The 14974-nt window shown below is 41.9% G+C and overlaps 1 protein-coding gene across 6 annotated transcripts in view; it reads right to left on the minus strand.

Annotated features, from left to right (window-relative positions):
• Window positions 1–421: 421 nt before the first annotated feature.
• arid1b (AT-rich interactive domain 1B) overlaps window positions 422–14974 on the minus strand; it is a 73392-nt gene continuing 58839 nt past the window's right edge. For 4 of the 6 annotated variants that reach the window (XM_079475263.1, XM_079475261.1, XM_079475262.1 and 1 more), the window contains 13 exons: window positions 13860–13990; window positions 13634–13740; window positions 12189–12329; window positions 11093–11302; window positions 9685–9898; window positions 6852–6990; window positions 6618–6766; window positions 5293–5425; window positions 5092–5211; window positions 4935–5004; window positions 4079–4844; window positions 3836–3966; window positions 422–3590 (listed from right to left, as the gene is read on the minus strand). In XM_079475263.1, the coding sequence (XP_079331389.1) occupies window positions 1860–3590; window positions 3836–3966; window positions 4079–4844; window positions 4935–5004; window positions 5092–5211; window positions 5293–5425; window positions 6618–6766; window positions 6852–6990; window positions 9685–9898; window positions 11093–11302; window positions 12189–12329; window positions 13634–13740; window positions 13860–13990 (4042 nt within the window). In that variant the 3' untranslated portion in view covers window positions 422–1859. The remainder of the gene's footprint in view (window positions 3591–3835; window positions 3967–4078; window positions 4845–4934; window positions 5005–5091; window positions 5212–5292; window positions 5426–6617; window positions 6767–6851; window positions 6991–9684; window positions 9899–11092; window positions 11303–12188; window positions 12330–13633; window positions 13741–13859; window positions 13991–14974) is intronic. The other 2 variants (XM_079475260.1, XM_079475264.1) reach the window with 2 other exon arrangements.

Genomic DNA, 14974 nt, shown 5'->3' on the forward strand with positions numbered 1-14974 from the left:
ATTCATTTATATGTATAAATTATAATTAGGACTGTCAAATGATTAATCGCATCCAGATTAAAAGTTTGTGTACTGTGCATATTTATAAACACAAAAACGTACATGCATATACATTTGGGCAATATTTAATTTATTTGTTTATTTTTACCAGTAATTAAATTATATATAACGTTTATTATTGTTTTTCTAAATTATATGCATGCATGTGTATGTTTATAAATACAAAGTTAATATGCACAGTACACAGACACATATTACATTAACGCAACCTTTATTTTGCAATCGATTTATCACGATTCATCGATGCGACACCACTAGAATATATTGTTATAACGAAACGCATGTTCAGTGTTATGTTTGAACCCTCTGACTATTAAAGAAACAGACACAACACTCAAGAACAACATTCACAGTGGTCGACCAAATTTCATGTACATTTACTTTTAACATGTGGAACATGTATAAAGACTTTATACTGAATAAACAATGGTCATCAAATCATAAGGAGCAAAAAGAGCTTACACAAAGAGTTGTACATACTTTTTTGTTAAAATCATTTTGGGGTAAATTTCATTTTCACATTGAAGTACATTTACGCCAGCAGACGTTCAGTTAGCCTGTCATTTACAAAATCTAAGGCCATTAGAGGGAGCCATTGCAATTTCTGTCACACAGGAAAGTCCTAGGAGGCGTTCACATGGAATGCGTTCTTACGTTGTAAAAGGAGAGCATTTACTGGTGCACTACTTCCCATACAATATTTTCACACAATAACTTAAACGTTAAAATCCATTCCCCAGATTGATCTGATTGGTCCTTTACTTCAAATCTGACATTGGACTTTTGAACTATTCTACAACCTAAAAAATGTGTACACAGATCAAAAATGTAAAAATTCCACATGAGAACGTATCCCGTGTGAACAGCCCCTTACATGTCACATGACCACCCTCACCTGAAAATGACGATTTTATATTATTTGGCAAAATGTCAATAGCATGTAGCATTTACTACTCACTTTGTATAATACCACATCTCTTGGAGAAAAAAATACATGAAAAGGGGCCCATTTAATGTACAGTTCCTATATACAAATCGACCCACGTGTATAGAACAGAGAGGAGGGGTAACCGAAGCACTTTGAGTTCACCGTCAGAGATGCAACCCTCTGCGGCTGCACTAATATGGAAGCTATTCAGTTCACAACCAACACTCACTTGACCCTCAGATACTGGTTCGGTGAAACAGTGCAACACTGGTGGTCTCATCTGAACACGGCCTGTGGTGATTCACATTTCATCATGTCCCCTCTGAGCCAGCTAAGAACTATTGCACAATGCTTTTATCAGAGCTGTATACATGTACGTCTTTAAATCAGTGTTTTTTTGTGTTTTTTCTTTTATCGCAACACATTGCAATATCTACAACGTCTCACAATTTAAATAAATCTGCATTCCCCGAACAAAGTCCCACAAAAAACGAAATAAAAGACACACTGCATCAAAACAAACATTCTTAGAGCAAAATACTGTTAAACTAACGGTATCAGATGCCAACTTTGGTTAAACAAACAAAATAAAATACACGGATGAAACAAAAACTTGAAAAAAGAAAGAATGAAAAGACCAAGTATTAAATATTTGTATTAAAATCATTTAAAAATCCAAAATGAAAACTGGGAAATGGGGCAGAGGAGCTATATATATTCTCTATATATTTATTTGTATGTAAAAACATTTTTGTTTGTGTTCTTTTCCTTAAATAAAAATATAACACCGACAGTTCCGTGTGATCTCTGTGGCTCAGCTCGACCAGCCGGTTCCGTCATGGCACTACAGGCTCCCGCTCCTTTGTGCGTGTCACGAGCGGCCGAGCTTAAACAGTACCTCACACAAGATGGCCCCAACGCCAGAGTTCAGCACGGAGGACAGCGATATATCAAGCAGCCTGCTCTCGTAGAGCACAAACTCGGGCCGGTTTTCCTCCACCTGGGCCATGGCTAGCAGGGCCTTGGCAGCCCGGCACATCATGTTGATGCTGGGTGGCTCAGGGTGGGTGGAGTGTCCCATGTGCAAGAGACTGTGAGGGCTCTGTTGATACTGTGCCATGGCAACGCTGTCCTCCAGGAAGCTTATCAAAGCTCCCACACTGCCTTTCTGAAGGGCGATGGCTCGGCCAGCCGTAGGGTCGCCCTGTGCGAGGTTGGAGAGAATGGCCACGGCCATCTCACGGCAAACCTGACTCTTGCGTTCGCCAACGTGCCGCACCAATGAGGCGAAGAGCCGCTCCTGTCTGCTAAAAGGAGGTGTGGCCAGCAGAAGGTCTACGTTAGAGTCTTGGATGCTTAGCTTGCACAGACACTCCAGCACCAGTCTCTGTGGCGTGAGCGAGGAGAAGCCGTTGGCCGTGCAGAAGGGGTCCTGGGCCTCCGCAGAAGGGCACACCATCCAGTGGAGCAGTCCGTCTAAGATGGGAAGGCAGATACTTTCTGGATAAATGGACAGGTCAAGCTGTCCTGAAATGTTGGCTAGCGTGACCAAGGTGTTCTCACGCAAGGCACCGAGACAGTCCCACCACCATTCATCCTTGCTGCAAGCCAGACCTCTCTCTGCCTCGCGCTGGTACGTAGGAAGCATCCTTTTTCTCTTGGGGTGCTCGTGGTGCAAAAGCACCAGCTTGCCAAGAACAAGCACCAAACCAGGATGCCGAGCCATGTCGCTGTCATTACCAGGGATGAAGGAAAGTCCGCGAATGATATTGGACACGCAAATACAGCGCCTTGCCAATTCATCCTGCCAGTCTTCTGCTACTGAAAGAGGTGCTTCGTCCCAGCACTGGGGCTCGTCCTCCAGCAAAATGATACTGCTCAGCTTCTCTCTAGAGCGGAAGGGGAACGTCTGAGTTTCACCTTCCCCTAAAGACCCGGGCCGAGAACTTAACACGTCATCAACAGTGGCGGTGACACTTTCCTCTGATGGTCCTGGAACATCTCTTTTTAACTCCTCTTCCCGGGTGGGCTTCTCTTCAGGTGTGTCTTTTGCATGCTCCTCCACATTTTGCTGATTTTCCAAAGGCTTGCTTTCTTCCTTCTCTTCATGTCTCTCGAAGTACGTCTGGATGTGAGTGGTGGAGTCCCCTCCGCCAGCCTTCCAGTGCAGCAGGCCGCTGGTAAACTCCCCAACCAGGCCTAGCAGCTTGGACCGATCCTCCACTAGATCAACCTCGGCCTCCCTCTCCTCAACCTTAATGGGCAGCTTGTCAAACTTACTGGCTTGCTTAGGTCTAGGCTCCAATGGAAAACATAGGTCATCTTTTCCCTCCGTGGACTCCTGTGATTTCTCCACAGCGTTTGCTGTTGCTAAACCGCTGGACTGAGGTTTCTCAGAGTTCACGTCCAATTGCTCGTCCAACTCTTCAAATTGGCTTTTTAGGTCTTGACTGGAAGGTTGATATTTCTCTGTGGGCTCTGAACAGGGACCAAGAAGATTTTTCTGACCCACGGTGCCAACTTCATACTCCTCGAGGATCCCAAAGATCTCTATTAAACACCTCCTGAAAAACTCAACGATGAGCTCCAGGAAACCGGGCAACTAGAAGAGAAAAAGACAAAGATCTGATTCTACTAACGAAAGACTTCCGCGATCGTTTCCAGGCATTAGCATACAAACAAAACGCTGTGAGATTTGCTCTACAAAGGTTTTAATCAATATCATGCTTTGTACAAACTACACTATGTCGTCTCTGATCAGCAACTCATAGAAAAAAGGAATGGCTTGCTGGCCCTTAACGTGGAATTGTAGCAATGTTGGCAGACTACGCTGCGTTCAGAACTTACCTGGGATAAGGTAAAGGAAGACACTGTGCTATCATCATACAGCAAGATGTTTATAGTATCTAGGGCCCATGTGCTCTCTGCGAGCAAACCAGACTTCAAAGACATCATCACACGCCAAGCCTCCGGTGTGCCTGTGAGATATAACCAGTGAGAATCTTTTCACAAACAGACCATTCATATTCTGCCTTCTACAAAGCTTTTTATTCCAAGTCCCGCTTGTAAAGGCCTGTGTGGAGGACTTACCAATGTCTTTGGATGTTAACCTTCGACGGGTTTTAAGCTGGGGCTGCGTAGCCTCCACCGAGTCCATCGGAAAACTGACCTCCCGATGGATTGCTGGGAAGCCTTGGCCAGGAAGGCCACCACTCTGAGAGCTCGGCATCGAGCCCGGGCCACCGGGTTTCTGCATCTGCTTCATAGATGTCATCATATGAGTCTTATTGGGTGACATAGAGCCACCCACAGGCCGAGAAAATGGCGCAGGGCTGGGGACTCTGGATATGTGGTTTGGCATAGTTGGAGGAGATTGGTAGGAAGATGATGGTTGGCGACTAATCATGGAGGCCATGGAACTGGAAGAGGAGGAAGAGTGTGTTGGGTATGGGGATTGGCGCTGAACTGGCCACTGACTGTCCTGGTTGATCCTGGCTTCTGGATCATCCGCACGGCTCATGGAGTGGTAGGGTGGCCCATGGCCCTGCCGGCCTGAGTAAGGGTAGTTCATGTCAGGCCTGGTGTGCCACATGTTCCCCTGGGGTCCACCGCTGGAATTGGACCCTGGGGGTGGTCCACCACTCATCATGCTGTGCTGGGGAAGTCCCTGCCCCCCAGCCTGCATGCGATCACGTCCATATGGGTAAGAGAATGGGCCTTGCATGGCCCTGCGATCTGGGTAGCCATACTGGCCATACATGTCAGGCTGCTGGCCACCGTATTGCATACCGTAGGCTTCGCTCTCATGCCGCTTAGATGGAGGTCCATACATCCCTTCACCAGGCCGCTTGTAACCCTACAAAGCCAAACATATACAGTGTCTAAAACTATAGCATTATTAGCACGCAAATAACTTCTAGGGAAGACATTACAGTAGTTCACTGACCTGCTGCTGGGGATACATCCCGTACGCCATGTTGTGTGGATACTGCTGCCCATAACCGTCATGTCCATGTCTACGATAAAACGCCAAAAATACTACTCTAAAGATTTACACAGCAAAGAACGTCGACAAAGGCTAAACAACGGTTGTCACCTCTTACCTTTGATGGGAGGGGTATCTACTGCCTGAGTACATGCTAGGATCACTGTTGGAAGGCACCAAGTTGTTTTGATTTCCAGGTGGCACAATTCCCCCCTCGGCACCCATGACATGGTCTGGCCTGTGGACATAGATGTTACACACTGATTGATATGTTTGTACTGTTTTAATGCAGTGAAGAAACAGTGGCAAACTGTCCTACCTCCTCTCAAAGCCAGGATTGTAGGAGTATTGGGGTCGTGAGCCCATACCCAATCCTGAAGGTGGTACACGTGGATACATATCCTGCATGTTACTGCCAGGCATCTGCCCTGTCATGTAGGGGTCAGAACCACCTGAAAAATTGAACACTTTAACCTTCAAAACTCATTTGGAACACCTCTGTGTATATAGGGAATGTTCTGTTCAGCATCTATTCTATTGAAGTTGACTATGGGGGGGATGAAAAAACTGTCCCTGGAATGGGTTTTTTAAGCCTCTGCTAGTTGGGGAACCAGGATGGTGACCATGACACTGAGGCTTAGTGCTACTTTCAGAACTTAATATAGTCAAATATAATGCTTTTTCTTGTCTTTTCTAAACTTGCTTTAGAAAGTTGTGCTCTCAAATTGAGAAATTTGTGATTTCTCCTTGTGATTTTAGGGAAGCTCAGGGTATCGTTTATCCATAGCATTTTGTTAGTTTGCCTTGAATTATGTTCACGATAAACTGGCTTTAACACGTTTGGGTGTTTTATAGATATGTTGCAGATGATTTGCTTGTCTTTTGTACATTTAAGAATTTTATACAGTATGTGTAGCATTTGATCTATTGTGTTTTAAAGTGTTTTTATTGATTTGTAGTTGCAACCGATATTTGATTATATAAAGTGCTTTGCACTGCATGTAATGTTTAAAAGGTGCTATATGAATTCAGTTTAATATGAATTATTTTATTATTTAGTACTTTTTATTAACATCAATTGGCATTAAAATACTACATTAATATTTGGATACATTTTTTAAACCATAAAACGAAGCCTAAGTACCCAGATAGTACAGGTACATCTGTAATTTGTCTGCTGGAAAACATCTGTGGGTTAGCGCTTCTGATAAATGTTTTACATGCATTCTAAATCATAAACATCTTACTGACTGGAGACATCTCAAGTATTGCAGATAGCAAACCAAAAAAATGTTGCAGATGATAATGTAGACATCAAATTGACGCCCCAGATGTATTTGTGCTATTAAGGGTAGTTGTCTATTGATTTTAATTTGACCTGCTCAGCCTTTGTGAAAAATTTAATTATTTGATAAAAATTTTAGATTTTTAATGTCATTAACATGCACAAATGAATCATGTCCAACAGAAACAGAAGCATAAATAATTTAAAAATAAATGTTATGTATTGTCTGTTACCCGCACATGCACACTAGAGGGCAGCAGTGTCTGAACAATTCTGTCCCTCCACAACAGTGTCGAGGAGGCAGATGATCAGACTGCCGATGTAAAAATGTAAAACCAGCCGATAGTAATACAACGTACCTTTTCTGGGGGCTCCATAGGGCTCCTTGCTGGGGTCAAACTGCATTCTAGAGCTGGCATCACCACTGCCTCCATGCATGGTGTTTCGCTTCTGGAAGGCCGGGTCACTACCTTCAGAAAATGGGTCTTGTACACTCACCCCACTGCTTCTGGAGTAAAACAAGCAAATCAGTACATGCACACAGCGATGTAACAGACACTAAATATCACACAATATACATGAACGTAGCACACCTGCCACTTGGCTGAAGAGTGGCTTGCCCGTGGGGTGTGGTAGCTGGTGTGGGAGGCTTTATGTCCCCTGGCATCTCTGTCATTGTGCTGCTGCCGGTCGATTGAGGGGTCTGGGGGCCCTGAAGAGAGCCTGAGTTTGCTGTTAAAAAGAATAAAAAGAAAAAAGAAGTGGTGTTTGTGAAAAAATAAGAATTCTAGACAAAGATGCTCAAAATAAGGGTGCTTTTTGTTACAGTTGTGAAAAAAAACTTTGTCCCTGGAACAGAATGACCTAAAACATTTCAATTAACAGATTTCCTCATTGACGACAGCACTGACGATTGTTTGTTTTAGCATTGTGCATTAAAAATTAAAGAACAAATATATAAAAACCAGTTTCTCCAGTTTTCACTTTCTGCAAATAAATGCAAATAGAAACTGGGGTGACCCCGAATAGTCGACGCTTCGATAGGAGGAGCCTGGTTACACTACCGATCTCACAGTCGAATCTTCACAGAGGTGTTATGCAATGGGGATCAGGCCGTTTTGGTTATATGGGCAGTGGCGTAGCAGATGGGCACGCTACCTTGCCACCAAAATATTTATGATGTAAAGAAATGGGACATTTTTGGGTTGGGTACCGGAACCCCGGTGCATATGAGCAAGAGGTCCTGCCTGTGACCCAGTGCAAGATCGTGTCTCTGCAGTAAATAGAAGCAGCACGTTCCGGACACACCCGCAGATGACTCGCAAATGAAAGTGTACACCGTTTCCAAACATTAGTCACTTACTGAATGTTTGGGTATATAAAAATGAATTAACACTGTCTGTAAATGCACCTAGTTTGGTACTTAGACGGAACGTTGCGCTGCATGATAACCAAAATACAGCATTGTTACGTTAAGGAAAATGTCCATTCATTTGACTATTTGTGGCTTGTGTTTTGAATATATGTTCCCCGTCATTTCAGTCATTTTCCCTAAACACATTTATTTTGAACATTGTGACTTGAATCTGGCTTATTTTGCCAGCAGCCATGTCACCCTGTAGCCCAAGACTGGTTGCCAACTGAAGCGAAGAAGTCATGAGCCTGGTCAGTACCTGGATGGGAGACCTCCTGGGAAAGCTAGATTGCTGCTGGAAGAGGTGTTAGTGAGGCCAGCAGGGGGCGCTCACCCTGCGGTCCGTATGAGGACACTATACTGTAAAAAAGCACCGTTCTTTGGATGAGACGTTAGACCGAGGTCCTGACTTCCTGTGGTCATCAAAGATCCCATGGCACTTCTGGTAGAAGAGTAACCCCGGTGTCCTGGCCAGATTCCCTCCACTGGCCCTTGTCAATCATGGCCTCCTAATAATCCTCACCCACTGAATTGTCTCTCTCTCTCCTCTCCATCTATAGCTGGTGTGTGGTCGCATCATCTTGGGGTGTACAGCAACACTCAATAAAGCGCTATATAAATATTTTTGGTGCAACAATGTTGCGCTGTACAATTATTAACCACCTGATGTCGTCCCCACATGTGCGCACACACAAACAGGTGCGATTCGACTATGTAAATCCTTAATCGAGGACACCCCTAATAGTAACACATTTTTTCTTTTAAATTTGGGAGAAATATTTAAGTAGTTAGATCATTTTATCTAAACACATACCTATAAATAAAAACACTGAGAATAATTTTTAAATGGTCTCTTATCTTCATCATTTTGTTTTGTGGAAAACATTTGGATCTCTAGCATGTTAAAGCTTTTTGAAGCTACAAGAAAATAATGCAGAAACTAATCAGTTCTCGCAGCACGAGGAAAAGAACCCAAATATCGTACAATTCCCAGAGTGCATTTCCATAATCCAATAACATTTGAATACACTAGTTATTAATTTCAATAGAAATTCAATTGCATAAAAGGACACACCACCCTAATAACTTCTGAAATTTTCACGGCTCGGTTGATGCAAAGTAATAAAACCAATTTACATTTTCCTCTGCAGCTCAGAGCGCTAAGAAGAGCTTCAAAAGATGTCAGCGCAGAGAAGAAAGCCAATAGGGTTCGAGGGAATGAAAGAGTGTCTGCTTAACCAGTCCTTGATCTGCTGCCAGCCGTGAAACCTTTTTTCAGTGCCGAAAATAAACAATACACGGTTTTACACCGCAACGCTTCCAGTCAAAATGACCGCTGGTGACCTTACGCATATTCACAGCGAAAGAGAGAAAGTGCTGGCTCACTGGTCTGGAGTGAGCAAAGGGTCAGGCTGAGGTCACTTTTGTTTTTATCCCACACTCCTCCCCCATTAATCTTCTCCGAGGGAATCCCTCCATCCCCTGGTGTTTGACAGCCCTCTCTCTCTTCCTGTGTGACATCATCAGCCATTCGCCCGAGGAGGGGGGATCCTTCAGCTGGCTGCTTGACAGCTCTCGCATGCCCCACCTCCCCATCTTTTTTCTCTTTCTCGTTTTGATTCAGTCACCCGTCAGATATTTATAGCTCTGTCTACAGAAGCTTTGAATTTATTATATGGCAGGCAGACCGCAGCGACGTGTGGGCGATGCAGACAAATCGTGGAAAGCAAAGCAAATAATATTATACTCCAAAGGTATCTTTGACAGATACTTCAGAGCACCTCTACAAATCACGACAAGTCATCCGAGTAATTGTGAGAAAAGTACATTTCTGAAGGAAGTGTGATGGATGCTTGCCCCATTGAAAAAGTTGGTGCCGGCGGTGGTGGATGCCAGGGTGCTTGCCTGATTTGAAAAACCGTTTGAAATCGATAAGAATTCACATTATTTGTTTACATAAAACACAAAAAAAGGTGCCGGCGACTGAAGGCTCAGCCAATAAGGTCCTTTACCAGGTGAGGGTGGCTGGATCTTGGCCTGTTGTGGTTGCTTCTTGTTCTCTCCCGTGGCGAAGACTTCGGGCGGTGGCTCTTCTCCGCGCTCCACTTTGCACTCGTAAGCAAACAGGTATTGGATGTAATGTTTCTTCAGAGAACTGGCTGAACTGCTGGACGTCCCCACATTCAAGTGACCGGACAGCTCTTTCCATTTCTTGTTCTTATTTACCTGTTCAAGAGGAGACCTACAGTCAGAAAAATGTCCGCCCAGCATTATGGATGTGACACAAATTCCCAGAGAATGTATTTATTTCCAATATATAGAATCATCTCTTTAGATTTTACAAAACCCCTGATGATATCAGAAAAATATCAGTCTATGCACAAGTTTTCTATTTTAAATTCATGCATTACAGATGTGACAAATAAAGACGACAGGATTTCTAGAAGCAATAATACCCAACAAATAGAGAATGGATGTCACTTTTGAGACCACAAAATCAATATATTTCCAATGTATAAGGAATATAGACAGTTCTGTTATGGATGCCAATTCACCTCTCTGACTAAGGAAAACTATGCTTTGGAAATGCAAAAGTGCAATGAATTATTTTATTACATTTCTTTTACCATAAAGTATGTGGAAGGCTTCTGAACATATCCTTCTCTCTAATAAAAGCAGGAATCTCTGTGTTTGTCTGTCTTTCCCGAGAACCGTTCATCCAATCGACTTAACGCGTGGCCTGTGTGTTTCTGCGGACCCAAGCGGGTGTCGCATTATGGTGCAATACAGACACGCGACACGTTCAGGATTAATACACTTTTACTAAACTACAGATCAGCGTGAGCCGGTAGCAGCGCGCCTCAAATTAAAATAGTTCCTTTTAGTTTTTAATGGCAAATTATATTTCGTTTAGTTTCTGTATTAACTGAATTTAGAATATTTTTGGAGTATTATATTTGTGGTTCAGGTGCTCGCATAGTTTGATTGACAACTGCGCTGGAACGCGGATTTAAATGCAAAACATAAAGGAGACTCTTTAAACTGTTGCAGCCATTAAAATGGTTTAGTTTTGTTTTCAATGGTAGATATATTTATTTCCTTTCTTTTTAACGTTATACATGTTGTATACATGCAACCTGTGTCCTTACCAGGGTCCAAACTGCTCCAAATATAAGATTTGGAATAAAATCTCAAAATTGAAAATCGGACGCCGTCCCACCGAACGAATAATCTGATCCACCCCTAGTGCACAGGTTCATTCTTTGTAAATGTCCTCCTTGTAAATAGTCTTTGAGACATTTGATTGATGGTTGCTACAGATCCAAGGAAAGGTCATAGTGGTATCATTGTGCTTTAGGACTTTATGAAGTTTTATATAAGAGAGAGCAATAAGAGAGAGACCGTCTGGCCTTTACTCACCATTGCCAGGCCACCGATCTCTCGGACACAGAGGTACAGGCGGCACAGATCCAATGGCTTTTTGCCAACCAGCGGCAGACTGGGAACAGGTGTGCCCCTCTCGTCCATGAAGACAATGTAGCGATCCACCCAAGCCTTCCGCTCCGGCTCACATCCCATGCCATAGAGTCGTGTTATCTTCTCGCTAGTCGTGTTCCCCGAATTTTGCTTCTGAATAACAAGAGTAAATGAGAGGAGAGTCAGATATATCGCCGTGTGTCCACCTACCTACTGTTTGTCCCAGAAATCAATGTTGTCCGATGGAACGCACACACTCCATTTTCATGTTGTATGGCTATGTACTGTACAATGCTCAACATACATTCAAGGTATGATTCAAGCAAGAAAAGCTTGTGTACAGATGTCATGTGTTGGCAATATATACTGTATTTATAATATAGGCTATTATATATAAAATAATAATATCGTGATCAAATGTATCCAGAATAAACGTTTGTGTTTATAATACAGGGATGCAAACTCATTGGGGTGAAAAAAGGTGGCAATGACGCAAGACCCCCCCAACCCTATATATATATATATATATATATATATATATAACTATTACAATTATTGTATTTCATATTATTCAGTGCACATAAACTGAATAGTCTATGGTTTGCTAAAAGTTTCCAGGATCAACAACCACACAAAGAGTTAATTTGCAAAACCAGATAACTATGTTTTTATTCATTTTCATAAATAATGGTTTTACTGTGTCACTTATCTGTATTTTTTGAGTTATCATTACTTAACACATAGCCAAAAATTTCCCAAATAAAAAACTGTAGTCGACCGATGTTTTTTTTAACTGTGGATACCGATATTAAAAAAGCACTGTGGCTGATATAACACAAATGCAATGACATACAGATATTGAGAGAAAAACAGTTAGTTACCTAAACAAACAATTATTGTGTTTTACTTGGCTAGCTAGTAGCATGTAGCTAATCATTCTCTCAAAACGAGAAAGACAAACAAGTAGTATTTATAGTCAAAACGAAATGAAAAGGAAAGGTCGGAAAAAAGAGAAGTGAAAAGTGCGCAAGGCACTTACAGGGCTGCTGGGGTTCTTTGGCCAGGCAGGGCTACTAATGCTATCGCTGTCATCCCCCTGATAGGAGGACAAACTAGCTGGGCTTGGGGACAGAGGGGACGGGGTGGGAGGCTGGGACACGCACTGAGAGCCGTAGCTGTCCTGTTACAGAAAACAGAGGGACAAAATGTAAACTCACATTTGTAAACGAAATTTCTTTCACACGTATGTGAGAAGATGCTGAAGCTGCTGTGTAGCACAGCAACAACAGAACAGTTATTGTAAAATGTAAGGACACGCTGCATCAGGTTATACACAAAACAGTTTTATTTTACAGTTAGGAAAACCACACTTTCAATTTGTGTCTAAAGGGCATAAAACGTATTCTGAGCTTTAGTAAAGAAAACTTCATTCATCTTTCAATGACCTCTGCGTGTTAGATTTGAATACTTGTTAGAAAAGTGCACACACATACATTTATAAAAGCGGCACAAAGCTTGGTACCCCGTGTTTCCAGTGACGTTTTCAACGTGATAAACCTAAAAATCTGTGCTGCCAGCTAACGGCAAGACAAAAGAGACACTGAGGTACAAGTGCACATCTAAAATGAAGCAATGATGTGAGAGGTAAGATAAGTTCAGAGAGAACGTTCTGCGTCATATCTCAAACCAATCAAAAAGGAAGCTGAACTTAATGACACCACATAATTCTGATGAAAGTAAAAGCAACGGCTGAGGAAGAACAATCTATACAGAAGTATAAGTAGAAATCAAGTCTCAAAGCGTTAACATGAGAACACGTGAGAGAACGATTTTCCTTTGCTTATTGAATATTATACAGAAGTAGAGCAATATTCAAGAACTGACAAATCAATTTAGGTTGAGAGAATTAAAAAATGGTTGAACTGGAAGAGCATTAAATATGCGTTCTAACAAGTTTTGTTTAGATTATAATTCTTTTACTGAATCAGTAGTTTGGTTCGAATTGTCATTACTGTTTAAAGCTGCAATTCATAACTTTGTCTTTCTATCACCATCTCTGTTTAAAACATAACTGCAGGTTCCTATACGTACAAAAACTATTGGTCAAAGCATGAAGTAAAACAAAGCAAAGGTTTTGAAGTAGAGATGCACTAATACTAAATAGCCGATAATTCAGAGTGATATCTGCCAATATTATTATAAATTCGTGAAATTACTATTTATATTGAAAATCAAACTGGTGATGTTTCTTAACATTTTTTTAAATACAGAATACAATTCATTGCGGTTTCGTGTCCTCTTTTGACTGACAGGATATATCGGCTCTGATCATTGGCTGTTTTTTAAACTATCGATAGCCGATACTGTGTAAATTAGCTTTTTTACCGATTATTGGCCGATATATCGGTTCATATCTAGTTTGAAGACGGTAACAGAAATTTGCAAGTCTATGCATGTAAACAAGCTTAATGAGTCTGTTCATACCTTTGCCTTGGGGGGCTCTGTGGTGGGTGTGCTGCCCTCCTCCTTGTGCTCGGGTCTCTGTTTGGGATCGATGGGAATCGTGGTGTCTCCTGAGCCCATCATGTGCCCTGCAGATGATTCAGACACTTAAGATTGCAACATTGAGAGATGCACAACATTGAGAGATGCACAACATCTTAACATGTTTCCCAGAATGAAGGCATACGTATGAACAGGGATGTCTTACCTGTGGGGTGCATGGTGTTGTAGGAGGGCCCTTGAGGGGTCATCCTGGCTGAGCTGTTGCTCGGTGGATGGTTGTACGGACCTCCAGTGCTCATTCCAAGCATATAGGAACCACCCTGATACCCGCCTGGCCTGTGGATAATAACACACAATAATAAGCAAACAAACATTTTGCTTCTATCTAAGTAGTGGCCAGTTCATTGGTAGATTGGTTAGAGTCTATTGTCCTATTTCAGCTGGAAAGCAAAAAATACACAGGGACAAAGAGGGTTAAGACATTCAGCATTAAAAACGGAGGAAAAGCAAGTGTGCATCGGTTATTTGTACCCAGCATTTTAAACATTATAGAAGGAGCAATGTGTCAATATGTTTTACTCCATCCATTGAAATATGTTATCTACTTTGGCAAAATGTGACGACATCTTAGTCCTGTGTCAGCCCCCGTAGTGCTTTGAAAGGGTGGGGTCGAGTGAGCCATTGGTCGCATTTACCGTAAAATGTCATACACAGGACCTTTAATAGAATAATTCTATATAAGAATATAATATCGAATAAATGTGGTTCTTATTTATGAATGCATTTTTTCATAAAGCCATTCCTGCATTAAGTTTAACATTCAATTCAGTGTGAAAGTTTGTGCAAAAACACAATGAACAATTAAGGGCCGATGAATCCTGTCAACCAAAAGAAAATGCAATGAACTTGTGCTCTGTGTATATAAAATGTTTAGAAACATCAACATCATTGATGTTCAATGTAAATAGTCGATCTATGGATTAATAACATTCAGAAAGTATCGGTAACGGTGGAGAAATGTTGTATCTCTAGAAAATTCCACCATTATTTTTTCGCCATCCTGTCACTCTGTGTAAAGATTCTTTTGTGATAAAAAAACTGATATGAAGCTAAGCAAATAATGACAGAATTTTCTTTTTTTGGTGAACTGGTCATGTAAAACTGAAATATTCTCTCTCTCGCTTTGCACAAACAGAAGTAGATTTTCTATCTCTGGAGGCTTCAAAACGTTCTGCTGGTTTCCCCGGAGAATACTTCCTTCTTTAATGCTTAAAGCGTAACACAGCCACGGTAAAGAAGAAAGAAAGGCTGATGCAGACG

The sequence above is a fragment of the Barbatula barbatula genome, assembly GCF_947034865.1.
Source record: "Barbatula barbatula genome assembly, chromosome: 15".
Taxonomy (NCBI): domain Eukaryota; kingdom Metazoa; phylum Chordata; class Actinopteri; order Cypriniformes; family Nemacheilidae; genus Barbatula; species Barbatula barbatula.